Source organism: Camelina sativa, chromosome 12 (assembly GCF_030686135.1).
Source record: "Camelina sativa cultivar CO46 ecotype springtype chromosome 12, ASM3068613v1".
In the NCBI taxonomy this organism is placed as follows: Eukaryota; Viridiplantae; Streptophyta; class Magnoliopsida; order Brassicales; family Brassicaceae; genus Camelina; species Camelina sativa.
In genome coordinates this window covers 16,541,222-16,555,775 of record NC_141891.1, presented here as the reverse complement: position 1 = coordinate 16,555,775, position 14,554 = coordinate 16,541,222, and the positions used below count along the sequence as shown (strand labels likewise).

Below are 14,554 nucleotides of genomic sequence, written 5' to 3'. Positions count from 1 at the left end.
ATCAGCTACCCAAAAAAAACAAAAGTTATAAAGAAGAACCATTAAAAAAAGACTCATACGAATCCAACATATAAAGCATACAAACATTTAATGAAAGACAAACTTCAATCCTATATAATGCGGTAATATAATGTCGGTAAACTATAGTATAATGCAGTAATGCACATCTCACGTTACTGAGAGGTGTTTATCCAATTTCCAAACCAAGATAAACAAAAAAAGTATAGGAATAGGAGACAAGTAAAAGAGAGAAGATGATAGGCGAGAAGAAAAGAGATAGAGGAATAAAACTATTTCTGTACTATTAGACAGGTAAATGTCGACGAAGTTCCTCGTACAAGATAAAATTATTCCAACTCGAAACTTTGATAAACTTATGCTGGTGTCATATACCAATAATAGCCAGATCCGATCCAACTGTTACAGTTATTAACTAACACAATTGGAGATGGGTTTTTATTTTTTGACTAATGGGATTGTCAAAAGAAAACACAACCACTAAAAAACTACATAACCATTTTCCAGTGAATCATTCTTATCTCAAATATTGACCTAAAGTTAATCCTTAATTATTGGATAATAGACCACTTGTTTTAGCATATATCACACTGTTATCTTTTTCTTCTTATCTTCTTCTTCTAAATTTAGCATTTGAGTCCTGACTTTATTATCTATATATATATATACAGTTTCACGTATCCTTAAGACTCACAATTCTTGTGTTTGTTTCAAAGTATATTGTAAACTTCAATTCCGAGGAGAAAAAAAAACTATTTGTTTACCCAATTCAAGTATTGGCAGGAAAAACTCGTATTCAAGAGTGTTAACTTCCCAGGTAAGAAAAATCACCCTGAAGATATCAACTCTTACAAATTCTTCCCTGCTCGAACTTTTTTTTCTTTTAAAGTTTATTTAGTTACCAAAACATAAGTTACATTCTGGCATCCATGCATTAGGGTTGATATAGGCTCATGTTTTATGCTTTGGACATTTTTTTTTTTTTACTTTAGATTAAATTACTGAGATTATTATCCACTGCAAATAAATTTTCGCGTTGTGTGCAAGGGTCAAAATGAATTTAGTTTCCAGATAAAAAAAAGGAGAAGATAGTATCATCAAAAGGTTTAACCGTTTGTAGATTTATTGATACGAAACGGTCAAAAAGATTAGGCAATGTAGGTCCCACTTATTACCTTTTGTACAATTAAGAGAATCTTATCCAAAAAATTCATCTCATCTTCTAATTCTATCCTCTCATCTCATCTCTTGTGTTCTAAGATTCCATTTTCATCTCATCGTACACTCAAACACCGTAACATTTTTCGTGACTGGTACGACTCAAAAAAAATCTCAGACGGATGACTTCTGTTTTGTTTTGTTTTGTTTTAACTTATTATGTTTTTTTTTTTCTCACTTGCCTGTCTTATTCTCGATTTGGTCTGCGGTTTTAATTGTTTTGACTGTTAAGATCTGTTAATATGGAAAGGAACAAAAACAAAACAAAATCTCAAAAGCTTTGAATGATCAAGGATTTTTTTAATTTCCAATTTCGAATATATTCGTTTAAATCTCTTTCTCTACATAATTACAGGCAACGATTGAGAGAGGCTAATCTCTCCCTAATTTCTCTACCGAAAGAATCACATCTACAGAGATCACAATACAACAATGGTGGAAGGAGGGATAGCCAAAGCAGACAAAACTGAGTTCACAGAGTGTTGGAGAACGACATGGAAGACACCTTACATCATGAGATTAGCTCTCTCCGCTGGTATCGGAGGTCTTCTCTTCGGTTACGATACGGGAGTTATCTCAGGAGCTCTTCTCTTCATCAGAGAAGATTTCGATGAAGTTGATAAGAAAACATGGCTTCAGTCTACTATTGTCAGTATGGCTGTGGCAGGAGCCATCGTCGGAGCTGCCGTCGGAGGTTGGATCAACGATAAGTTTGGTAGGAGGATGTCGATTCTTATCGCTGATGTTCTTTTCTTGATCGGTGCGATTGTCATGGCGCTTGCTCCTGCTCCGTGGGTTATCATCGTTGGAAGAATCTTTGTTGGGTTTGGTGTTGGTATGGCTTCGATGACGTCTCCGTTGTATATCTCTGAAGCTTCTCCGGCGAGGATTAGAGGTGCACTTGTTAGTACTAATGGTCTTCTCATCACCGGGGGACAGTTCTTCTCCTACCTTATCAATCTTGCTTTTGTCCATGTAAGTAAATAATGATTAGCTCTGTTTTGTTATTATATCATCAAATGAGAAAAGTCTCCAAAATCTTGATTGAAAATGTTAATGAAACAGACTCCGGGAACATGGAGATGGATGTTGGGAGTTGCGGGAGTTCCGGCAATAGTTCAGTTTGTGCTTATGTTGTCTCTGCCTGAATCTCCACGGTGGTTATACAGAAAGGATAGGATTGCGGAATCTAGAGCGATTCTTGAGAAGATTTACCCGGCGGACGAAGTGGAGGCGGAGATGTTAGCTTTGAAAGAGTCAGTCGAGGCGGAGAAGGCGGACGAGGCGATCATCGGAGATAGCTTCAGCGCTAAAATTAAAGGAGCTTTCGGGAATCCTGTTGTTAGACGTGGACTCGCGGCTGGTATCACAGTGCAAGTGGCACAGCAGTTTGTGGGGATCAATACTGTCATGTACTACAGTCCTTCAATTGTGCAGTTCGCTGGTTACGCCTCCAACAAGACAGCTATGGCCTTGTCTCTCATTACTTCTGGTTTGAACGCGGTGGGTTCGATAGTGAGCATGATGTTTGTGGATAGGTACGGGAGAAGGAAGCTGATGATCATCTCTATGTTTGGGATCATAACATGTCTTATCATATTAGCCAGTGTGTTCTCGCAAGCAGCCATTCACGCCCCCAAGATCGATGCGATGGAGTCGAGGACGTTTGCTCCAAATGCTACTTGTCCAGCGTATGTCCCGCTAGCAGCCGAAAATGCTCCTCCTTCAAGGTGGAACTGCATGAAGTGTCTAAGGTCCGAATGTGGATTCTGTGCCAGCGGAGTACAGCCCTATGCACCAGGAGCATGCGTGGTGTTGTCGGATGATATGAAAGCAACTTGCGGCTCAAGAGGAAGAACATATTTCAAAGATGGATGCCCAAGCAAGTTTGGGTTCTTAGCAATAGTGTTTTTGGGGCTTTACATCATAGTGTATGCTCCAGGTATGGGTACTGTCCCGTGGATCGTCAACTCTGAGATCTATCCACTCAAGTATAGAGGTATTGGTGGAGGGATAGCAGCCGTCTCGAATTGGGTCTCCAATCTCATTGTGAGTGAAAGTTTCCTCTCACTCACCCACGCTCTCGGCTCCTCTGGGACCTTCCTTCTCTTTGCCGGCTTCTCCGCAATCGGGCTCTTCTTCATTTGGCTGCTCGTTCCTGAGACCAAGGGGCTTCAGTTTGAAGAGGTTGAGAAGTTGCTCGAGGCCGGCTACAAGCCCAGTCTCCTGCGGCGGAGGAACAAGAAGGGCAAAGAGGTCGATACGGCTTAAGAGGATGATGATGATCACTGACCTTTCTCTCTATATTTTTATTGTTATCGCAACCAATTCTAAATTCAACATTGTATGAAATCGGATTGGAATACCTTTTAAAACTTCAATGAAAACATGATTGAAAGCAAAGCTTCTCAAGGACCTTAAGAGTTCTACTACTAACGTAAATTTACCTAAAAAAAGAGTTTGCAAAAAGCTACGGCCACAACTCAGGCAAGCCAGCTTTGTGTAGCCCAAAACATCAGCTTAATAAGTGAATTATTTTCTTTTGAGAAAGCCATAACTATCAATGTCAAAGTGGTGGGGCAAACAACTGTTTCAACGATAACCAATTACTATTGTAGGACAAGACAATACAAGTGGTGCCAGATATGCTGACAAACAAATCATCTACAAAATCCACCGTCAGACTCAGACAGATCCACAGACAAGCTCGAAAGATCCAACAATAATTGATCCTAAATCGAGTAAAGCAATTGATCAAGAAATATCGATTAAAAATTGCTTAGTTCTTGAACAAGCCTTTTCTTTGCCTTAAAAATCAGGCATACTCCCCACACCTCACAAACCAGAAGCCAAAACCTGAAAATGCTAGACTTGTAATCCAAATAAGCACTCCCTTGAAACCCCCTCAAAAACTAGCTTAACCATCAATACATGAGAGATCAAAAAGTCAGTCAAGTTTCTGCTAATCATTTGATCTCTCTTTACAGTCTACATAAAAGACAGCTATACAAAACCATCAAACATACAACTCAGTATATACATACTAGTCTGATGAAACGTCCACATGGTTTCATTTCAAGGGCTTGTTGAACATCCCTCATTCCTTGGCTCCCGAAGATACCCCAGAAGTCTTTCTGCCTACACAATACAAAACCATAAATCTTGATTAATTTCAAGCTTTCCAAACATTTGAACCAAACTGACCCTGCTAATCTATGGAATCTATATCACAATCCTCATATGGGATCTACTAAATCTATTACTCTGGTTTGTTAGACTATATCTGATTCGGGATCTCATGAAAAAATCACAGAACAGAGACATCACTGCTTAAGAACAGAATATTAAAACTCTAATCCGTAACAGAAAACTTCCAGTTTTTTTGTATCAAGCTAAAGATGCAATGAGAAATCAGTAAAAAAAGCACAGTTCTTACCTTGCGCTTAGCTCTAACACTAACAGAGCCGCTCTGAGATAGACCCACAAGTGGAGGAATCGCACCTTCCCTCACAAGCAACCCACGGTTTCTAACGCTATCAGAACAAAGCTGCAACAGCGTCAAGATCGCAAATTCTTTCCCTTTAACAGATCCATCCTCGATGGCCTCAACAAGCGCTGCGATGCCTCCTTCCTCTACTATAGCCTCTTTGCCTTCGTCTATCGCAGCAAGGCTACTCAAAACCACCATCGCCTTCTCCGCCATTCCAGTTCCTTCCTCCGCCACAAGGTCCACCAACGGCTTCACAGCTCCAGCAGTAACCGCTCTCTCCTTGTTTTGCTGAAGTGTACACAGCTTGTAAAGCGTCGTCAGAGCATCCTTCTTCCCCCTACAAGATCCGTTCAACAGAAGAGAAACAAGCGGCGGAATCGCACCGCATGCTCCGATTGAGCCTTTGTTCTCTTCCAACAGTGCCAAACTAAGCAACGCACACGCTGCGTTCTGCTTTGAAGTCTCCGTCCCGGTCTTGAGTACCCACACTAGTGATTTAATCGCTCCTCCTGCGGCGATTACAGTTTTATTCTGGTCGTGTAAAGAGAGGTTCAAGAGAGCTGTGACTGCATGCTCCTGTGTCCATGGATCGTTACAACGAAGAAGCGGAATCAAAGCTTGAATAGCTCCAGATTCCCCAATCAACACACGATTGTCCGCTCGATTCTTCGCCAGGAGCCGCAGCTTCGCCGCAGCAGATCGCTTAATCGCCACCGAAGAAGAACGAAGTCCGTCGATGCAGAGTTTCACAGTCGGCTGTAGATCTTCCGGCGAAATACACTCAATAATCTCCGTAGAGAAGTTCTCCCTCTGTAGAAACCCTAAACACGGCTCCGGATCCTGCTCCGCTTCGTTATCTCCGCCGTTCTCATTCCTCTCAGCAGCGTCCGGCGACGGCAAGCAAGCTAGACGCTGTAACTCCCCGGAGATATCGCTACTGCAAGCGGAGAAATCACTGAAGGCCTGAGAAATGTCGAGAAACGCTTCATCTTTCATGGAGGAAGCGGTTGAATTGAGAGAGTTACTGTTTTTCAAAGCGAGCTCGCCGAGCCTCATGTCGATGACGGAATCGGAAAGGAACTCCGAGGCGTACTCAGATTTATCGCCGATTGAGCCGACGAAAGAGCAAGATTGATCACCGCTTTGGTAGAAATTAGATCTCACTGTCCTCATCGAACGGCCAGCTTGTCGGTGTAACCTCGCCGCCGACGGAGAAGAAGAACCGTAGAAGTCGGTTGATAACGGGAAGCGAGTAGAATTCGAATGAGATATCGGATCCTCCACTGAAACCATCTTCTTCTTCGTAAAGATCTATCTGAGTGAACTCACGAATTTGTTAATTCTAATTTCTGAGAAGGTTCATGGTAAGAGGAGGAGGCTTGAAGAAGAGAGGACGAGAAGGTTTTTAAAAGCTTGTAGCTGTTGGTATCTGGGTAACTCTTCACTCACGGGACCGTGACGATTTTTAAATCACGGTTCCACGTGGCGAGAGTTTGAGCTGGATGTGATTAAAATCGACGGTTTAGAAAGAGCAGCGTATTAGTTGCATGTCTGTGTTTTCACCAGCCATGTGACTGTGACTTTTAGGTGTACTGGGTCCAAAGGTTTTTAAATTTAAAACTACGAAAAAGCCCCTGCAAACAGAAGAGTCGAGTTCAGAAGACACGTGGGGACAGTTGGCTTTTTCTGTAATTCCGATACACGGCTGTGGCCTCTGTGTGTGTGTGCCGATTGGGTTTTATGAGCGGCTTTGCAGGAGAGATGTTTTTACACCGTTGGATTATATTATCCAACGGTTGTTAGAGGTTTGAATGGTACACCTCGATGCCACGTGCAGTGCTTGTCGACATAGATACGCCCAATGACTTGGTTTTTACACTACTTCCTCAGTCTACACCATTGGCAATGCGATCTTTGATTGATTTAGGTCGGTTTGGGTTTTTATAGCGTACCAACAAAACGAAGAATTGTGAGGTTATATATTATTAGTGGTTTAAAACGTTAACATCTCACTTCTGTGGTGGATATGACTTCGATCACTACTTAAGAAAAGGATATAAAGAAAGATGTAAAACATGTTTTCTTACTTCACATTATTCACTAGGATGCTGCATAATCACTCGTTATACCTATTTATCATTATCAGTTTCAATGAAAATAGAAAAAAAAAAAAAAAAAAATCTTGTCGTTTAATTTACAAAGTAGTATTATAGAATCGGATAACTTTTTCTCTGAAATCAAGTCTTGTACGTATGTGCATGTAGTTACGTAAGTTCCAAAAATTGAGTTACTCTTCTTTTTCTTAACCAATCCGTTAAATATATATGCTTAGACGATTAATTGAGTAAGACATCAACTCGAAGCAATTTATAAGTAATAATACTATGTGATTTAATAGTCAAACACAAGAATGAGCTAGTGCACGTATACGATTAAATTAAACATGAACAATCAACCGTCAAAGCGACGTACAAACACTTATAAATCATGTTTAATTTTGTCTGTCAAAGGTTACAATCACATTAATTTAATTGCATTATATAATCCCAATTTTTAGTGTTATAGCAAATTACTCCGTATTGCCTTCGAAGGCAAACCATGTCAGTGTGATCATTTAAAAAATAATGTGATGTCTAATTATACAACATGGTGAGTTGTTCAACACCCCAACTAGAATCTAGAATGATTAATAATGCAATTAAATTAATGTGATTGTAAAGATTGTGTTTGTCCCCACCCTAACAATCGTTTTTAGACAGCCGTATAGAGAGAGTAGGTATATCCTTATTACGGCGACCAAAATAGGGAAAAATACCATTGTACGTAATCCATAATTAATTGATATTCTCAAGTGTCTATTAATTAAACTATAAGTAGACCGTTTTTTGTCGTTTTATGCAATTTAAAATTTTGATATTTGATGAATGTTTCCATCACTAAATGTCATTTTCTGCAAAGTTGGGTGTATGTATGGACATTAATCTGTACATAATTGTATGTCTACGCGTACATGCTATGTTCATTAATATTATATGCTTATATATTAAAAAATGATTACTGCTAGTGCTATCTAAGTAAAAAAAAAATGCTGAAGTTGACGAGGAAAGAAAAAACAAAAGACATGTTGATTGAGATATCTGGTTTAATTAATAAAATGTTTGTACTGCACCATAACCAGGAATTTGATTTTTTTTTTTTTTCACAATTTGGTTATATAGATAGTTAGAAAATTTGACATTTTTAGCAAACTTAAATGTATGAATGGCGATTACTGTTTTTTTAAATAGAAATATTATGTTTCGATAACTTCGGTCAAATTCTTCAGGTGGTAGGATTCGAAAAAAAATGATCAGGCGTTCGTGTGTTCGAGTCTGACTTTTGGAGAGCAAACGAAACAAATGTGTTTAAAGAAAGATTAAGAAAGCTTGAAACATCTTTTGAAAATATTTCAACACTCGATCGATTCACAAGTGACAAGTGAAACCATGTGACTAGCCTGAAAAATGAAAAGTTCTCAAAAAGGTGCAAAGATAACCGATGCTTGTTAACTATTTATAACTCTATTACTATGTACTGAAACGAGGAAGTATTCATGTTTGTGTACCAGTTTATTCGAATTCTAAATGGATATACATACGGTCGATACTATTGTGAAGAACTCGTAGGTGAGATTTAACAGTAATGTCTCTCACTTCGTTTGACTACTCAGTACTCACTCCTTACGACCCTATGCCACATATGTTGGCTAGGTTCGGCAGAAGAAGAAAAAAAAAAAAATATGTATATAGGTCTTTAATGTAGCAAATTGTTTCTACCAATTGAACTATAAGTTAAAAGCCTATAATAATTCCAAAAAAAAATATACAAAATTAGATGCAGTTTTGGGACTGATCATAGCGTTTTGATATATTATCAGTACGACGAATTATTAATTTAGTTTAGTTAGTTATCTAGTAATCATATCATAAAGTTAATGGTCCAACAATAACAACACGTACGCGTTACTCACTTTGTTCGAACCGTGTTGCTCACTTTCTTTGGACCAAAACAAAAAGCTTGGAATTCACAAAAGTAAGTCCACAATACTGTTAGAAAGAATCAATATCAATAGTTTTAGCTAGCAACTTTTTCTTTTAGTTGTTTAGCAAATATTTTTTAGAATCTTGTCTGTGCCTGTGAAGCTTCCCGTCCATGCTTTTGCTAAATAAGAGGATTATTTATTGGATTCTCAATTCATACTACGTGTTCATCATATCCATGATTCAACTTTATGTTATAGTATATTTTTAATTTGATAAACAAAAATTAATGTAAAACAACTTTATATTATAGCATCAGTACTCATTTAATGGTTGGTAAAACAAGATATCATGGAATTTGCGTTAGTCAATGAGAAGAACATTTGGCAGGACATCAACATTCCAAGTATCGGTTACGATAAGAAGTGATCCTAAAATGTTTTAATGCTCAATTTATATGTGGAAGAAGTATGTAGTTTTGGATAAGTCTTTAGGTCTCGTACGTAATGGTGGCGAAGAAGAAATAAAGGGACATCTCAACTTATTAGAAAGAATGGGATGGGAGTATCCATTTATATGACATCATGCTTGACATCAAAGTGAGTTGGTTAAGAGAAAAGTTCAATAACTATTAATTAGTCAACTCTTTTTTTTGTGGTCATCACATTACTAATCACACGTGTAAATAATGTTTTATTGACCACAAGATCTTCGTATACATGTTGTTTATTTGTTCAGATTACCAATCCCGATAATGGAAAAATTCAACATTAACACAACTAATATAATGCCACACAAACAAAGGCCATCATCACCACTCATGTATAATGAGTAAACATGCCGCCAAATAAAATAGAAAAAGATTATTGAAATGGAGGGAGTAAGTGGATCCAATCTTCTCATTTTGAATGCATCATAAATTCATAATAATTACAAAGACTGAGTTAAACTACACGCGTGTCTTCGTTCGTTCGGACAGCCCAAAAAAAGAATGTGCCGGTGTAAGGATTAAGGGAATATTCATGATTAGCTTTTCTAAATGTTTTTCTTCTTACATTTCAAATGTTATCATTTTTTACCTTTTTCGATTTTTACTTATCTAGAGAATGAAGTTGAAAATCGCACGTGTGTCCTACATAAAACATACTGCCGGATACTATAATGAAATAAAATAAGTTAAGTGGGTTTTGAAAAATTAAAGAGGACTCTTAAACTTTAATGTATAATAGAAAAAAAAAAAAAAAATAAAGGAAGTGGTGATGGGAGGGCAAAGAAAGATTGACCAAATAAAGTGTATGCGAAAATTAAATATCGCAATAATGAAAGGGTCCATACACTATTCTTTTTCCCATATATCATCACCCTTTCACTTCAAATAAAGTCCTTCTATTTTTGTTTTTAACTTCTTGTTTTTGAAAAAGACAAAGTAAGCTTTATGTGTGAAAACAACTCATCATTTTATTTTTATTTTTCAAATGAATTGAACATTTCAAGTTTTTAACAAAAACCAAGAAATATATAAATGCAGTTTAATTAGATACTCACGTTTTTTCTTGTTGATTAATACAATTTTTTTCTTAGTATTATTAAAGTCAGAGAAGACTTTTATAATTTGAAAATGTTCTCATAACTAAAAACGACATCCGAAAAAGTACCTCGTAGTGGGGAAGAAAAGCACAATCAATTTAAAACAAAGTTTGCTATCTTGGTCCAATGGGCTTCCAACAAGAGCAAGAGTTTAAATTTGAGTGGGTACGTCTATTATTAACAACTCTAGTATATTGCGTCCAAGTTACGCATTTGTTAGAGCGCGAGCAAGATTATAGATTTGTAGTATGTTCGTTTTGCCAAAAACACAGTAAAATAATGTGTATTTGGAACTAATAGGTTAACATGGTGTAACAAAATTTTCCTGAAATCTTAAGAGCCGCGGTGACCAAACACAAAATTGTTAAATCTTCCCGAGTTACATCTGCTAATTGCTTTTAAGGATGTAATTCACTGGTCTTTACAGTGAATGGGAGCAGATAACATTAAAAAAAGAACGTAGCAAATCATGATATAATCCCAAGTTGACTATACGAGATCATGATATAATTCCATGTTAAACATTACCCGTTTGAACTCTAATAATTTATAGTCTTTGATCATTTCTTCGAATCATAACATACTCACATGCAATTTGAATCTCGATCTGTCAACAAGGCATCCAATTTTTGAATTGATGACCAGAATCCTAAATCAAAGTCATATTTTAACTAAACGTCCGAAACTTTTAGCATCTTATTGGAATTTCACAATGGATAAGGAAGAGATCGTGCGTCTTAGCTCTAGCAAAAGATTGATCTCTATAGCCAATACAAAACAGTTCGACGCTAGACTAATTTGGTTTATTCCAAAATCTTTGCTGCAATTAATAAACTTCGATTGGCTGCGTTTAGAACGTGGAACATCGCTCATGTTCTATACTATTTACCTAGTAGCGACAGAAAAAAAAAAAAAATCATATGTGTCGTCCATACTCACGAGCAACTCACGTGTCGTTGGCGTCTCCAACTGCATCAGATCGTGTCGGTTGATCTGATCCAACTCAACTCAGATCTCAAAAACATATATCTAATTTATTTATTCTTTTTATTCCAGAAATATTACCAACAACAATAGACAACATAAACGTCAAAATCTCAAATCATCAAACGCTATAGATTGATTTAAATTATCTCCGAGGGATCGATCTACGAAAATCCAAATTAAGATCTCTATACGGCCTTGAAAGACTCAAGGCTCTTGGAACGAAGCCACAGCTTTTCAACCACGACGGCCTCGTAGTTCTTGATCTGACCACCACCATTCTTGGCCGCAATTTTCAGATCGTACTTTGTACCGGAGACCACTTGCGTCGTTCCCTCGACAACCTTCACGAAAACAAGATTCTCCTTAGATTGTTTGTTATGCTCCTCGATGGCATAGTTGGCGATCGCTACGACGTTCGGATCCGATACATCCTTGATCGGCTTGGCGCCACCGAGAAGACCGCTTTCCACGACGGATACGAGAGGGAGGAGGATGAGAGACAGACAAATCAACGACTTCATCATCATCATTCTTTTTTCCTTGTTATTTTTCTTTTCTTTTCTTTTCAGGTCTTCACGGTATCGTCGGTTTGGTGTTTATATATGGACCGAGAGACTTGTAGATTTGCTTTCCTTTCGAATGTATGTGGGCAATATAAATATGCGGAGACGAGTGAATTGTTTTTTTCTTTTTTGGCACGTCAGATTTGACAACTGGATAAGTCCCGCGTGCTGCGTGGCTCAACATAACATACAAAACAAAACATGTTAAAGAGTCAACGAGGGCTGTCCCTTCACGTGTAGTGGAGTTTTTATTGACAAAGCACTCCATGGGCCCAAATATGTTAGTTTGGGCCGATGTGGACTCGCGTCGGCAACTCGGTTTTAATATTATACCATTACAATGTCGTTTTTGTTTTAATTACTGAATTCCAAAATTAGGGTGGAAAAAAAGAAAGGTTATATTGATTTATTTATTCATATTACTAGATATTCATCTACGGTATATCACGGGGTTAGATTTGTTTTAAAAAATGCAAAATATATTTTGTTTAGCAGTAACTAATGTTTTGTATTTTGTAAATGTACAGTATTTTGTATCTATATATTATGTTGTGAGCAATTTCTATGTTTTAGGTGTATATCGTGTATTGTTTTATAGTATAGAAACAATGTCATACAGTTCCTTAAATATTTAAATACTTTAATATATATAGTTTTTGTATGCAATGAAAATAAAACTCAGTTGGTTTTTTATCTGAACTATACTAATTGTTTACTTTTATAAACTTTAATTATTAATGTGTATTAAAAATATGTGTGTAGACTTTACTAAATGTTAATCTAGATTTTAACCCGTGGGTAATATTTTTATAATAAATAAAAATACAAATATATATATATATATATATATATATTTATTTATTTTGTTTGTTTTGATTAATATTTAGATTCCATCATTTTAGTTAGATTTTATTTTCTGTTGGTTTTGAGTATGTTTATAATTATTTAGATTGTATAATTTTAGTTGGATAATAATATGTGAAATAAATAAATAGATAAATATACCAAAAGAATACATAGAGAAATATTATACAATGTATCATTTTCAAAACCTAGAGAATGACCCGTGGACAATTATTTTATATAACTAAATGGAAGAATATTTGATTGTGCATGTACATATAGATAATATTTTTTATTTGATTTTGTAGGATAAAAGATTTTGCCAAATATCAGTTTCAGAAAATAACTTAACTGTCTTGAAAATATCAGTGAAAAATAACTTTTCTTTTGTTAAGTAGAATTATCTGGCTAAAAATGGCCGATCAGGCGTAAAAAAACGACTTGGTAATCGTGAAGCTACCATAATAAAAGTCAAAAAATCTGAAGTGAGTATTTATAGGAAGATATGTCATTAAACGGAATTATATTAAATAATTTAGATTTTTGTTAAGTTCTCTTAAAATAATTAGATTCTATAAAATAATTATTCATAATCACGTTTTCATTTTGCTTTAGTTTCGGAATTTTAGCTATCACATTAACTATCTTTTGTTATAAATTGTCTAATTTGGAAACTAAAAATTTATAACCATAAAGATTTTAAGTGTAATTACTGAATTTGTTAATTAGAGATGTTTTGTCAACAAATTAAATGTATTTTAATATAGATAATAATTATAGTTTTTATTTAAAAAATATAAAATAAACTGAAAATAATTTGCTAGAATTAAGAAAAAAAAAACGAAAATAAAACTTCTCTATATTTGTTTTGATTCATCTTGTTCATGTTTATGAACATATATTTTATACAAACCAAACTATTTGTGAAACTAAAAGCATTAAACATAAAATAAACAATAATTTTTTAATAAAGTAAAATAAACAATAATGACTTTAACTGTATAAGAAAACTTTATATTTGAGAACTGAAATAAACAGCATGACAAAAAAAAATAACTATATTCTAAAAATTCCAAAGTATATGATATTACAAAATATTGATATTGCTCTTTAACCCAAAAAAGAAAAAGAAAAAGTATAATAACCACTCTATTGTTTCTCCATCATTATCTTTTTTGCTTATAAAGATTTCTAAGATTTGGAGACAAATTCACGAGTCAACATATGTTGATGCAAATCTAAAAATCATGAAAGAAAGACTGTTTAACAGTTATGTAATTCTGATTGTTGATATATAATGCGGGTTTAGGTATATAGTATTTATAGGGTGAACATTAGGTTGAGGAAACAAAAAAAAAGATTTAATAACTAATTAGGGAATAAATCACTGTAATCTGTTTTTTAAAGAATATGGTAGGGATTTGATATCTTTTAGAATTTAAATTTGTTTCTTTAATTTGATTCTTAACATATATTATAAAGGAAAATAATCGAAATTAATGTTTGGAGCTCGATAATCTCGGCTGATTTTTTGCAATTAATAAATTATTTATTACGTAGATTTTTTGGAAATTTGTTTTAAAAAATTGGAAACTTAATATTATTTAAATTAATTATCAAGTTAATATTTAATAATAAATGGCAATGCCAGTGTTGTAAATAAGTTGGAACTCTAGGATTTTTTTCATAAATGTTTCTGAAAATGTCTATATAGATTTTACTTTTCATTGATTTTTTTTAGATCGTAACGAAAGATTTGAGACGGGTGAGAGTATGGTGGGACTACGAGAATTCGTGTCTCCGGTGGGACTTCGACGTATCTCGTCTAA

General features: G+C 35.4%; 3 protein-coding genes across 4 annotated transcripts; 1 reads left to right on the top strand and 2 right to left on the bottom strand.

Moving 5' to 3' along the window:
- The first annotated feature begins 701 nt into the window (after positions 1-701).
- LOC104731965 (inositol transporter 4) lies at positions 702-3,639 on the top strand. Of its 2 annotated transcripts, none has more exons than XM_010451478.3 (3): positions 702-835; positions 1,592-2,211; positions 2,302-3,639. In XM_010451478.3, exons 2-3 carry the CDS (start codon positions 1,669-1,671, stop codon positions 3,505-3,507), a joined length of 1,749 nt encoding a protein of 582 aa, XP_010449780.1. In that variant the 5' UTR covers positions 702-835; positions 1,592-1,668; the 3' UTR covers positions 3,508-3,639. The 2 variants fall into 2 exon arrangements, with proteins under 2 accessions (XP_010449780.1, XP_010449779.1); XM_010451477.3 differs by lacking the exon at positions 702-835 and adding an exon at positions 1,231-1,331.
- A 347-nt stretch (positions 3,640-3,986) lies between these two features.
- LOC104731966 (uncharacterized) lies at positions 3,987-6,833 on the bottom strand. Its single transcript, XM_087479389.1, has 2 exons — positions 4,673-6,833; positions 3,987-4,374 (listed from the first exon to the last, which is right to left on the bottom strand). Exons 1-2 carry the CDS (start codon positions 6,017-6,019, stop codon positions 4,312-4,314), a joined length of 1,410 nt encoding a protein of 469 aa, XP_087335515.1. The 5' UTR covers positions 6,020-6,833; the 3' UTR covers positions 3,987-4,311.
- Positions 6,834-11,345: 4,512 nt separating this feature from the next.
- LOC104731964 (cysteine proteinase inhibitor 4) lies at positions 11,346-11,965 on the bottom strand. Its single transcript, XM_010451476.3, has one exon. It carries the CDS (start codon positions 11,847-11,849, stop codon positions 11,505-11,507), a length of 345 nt encoding a protein of 114 aa, XP_010449778.1. The 5' UTR covers positions 11,850-11,965; the 3' UTR covers positions 11,346-11,504.
- Between the last annotated feature and the right edge of the window lie 2,589 nt (positions 11,966-14,554).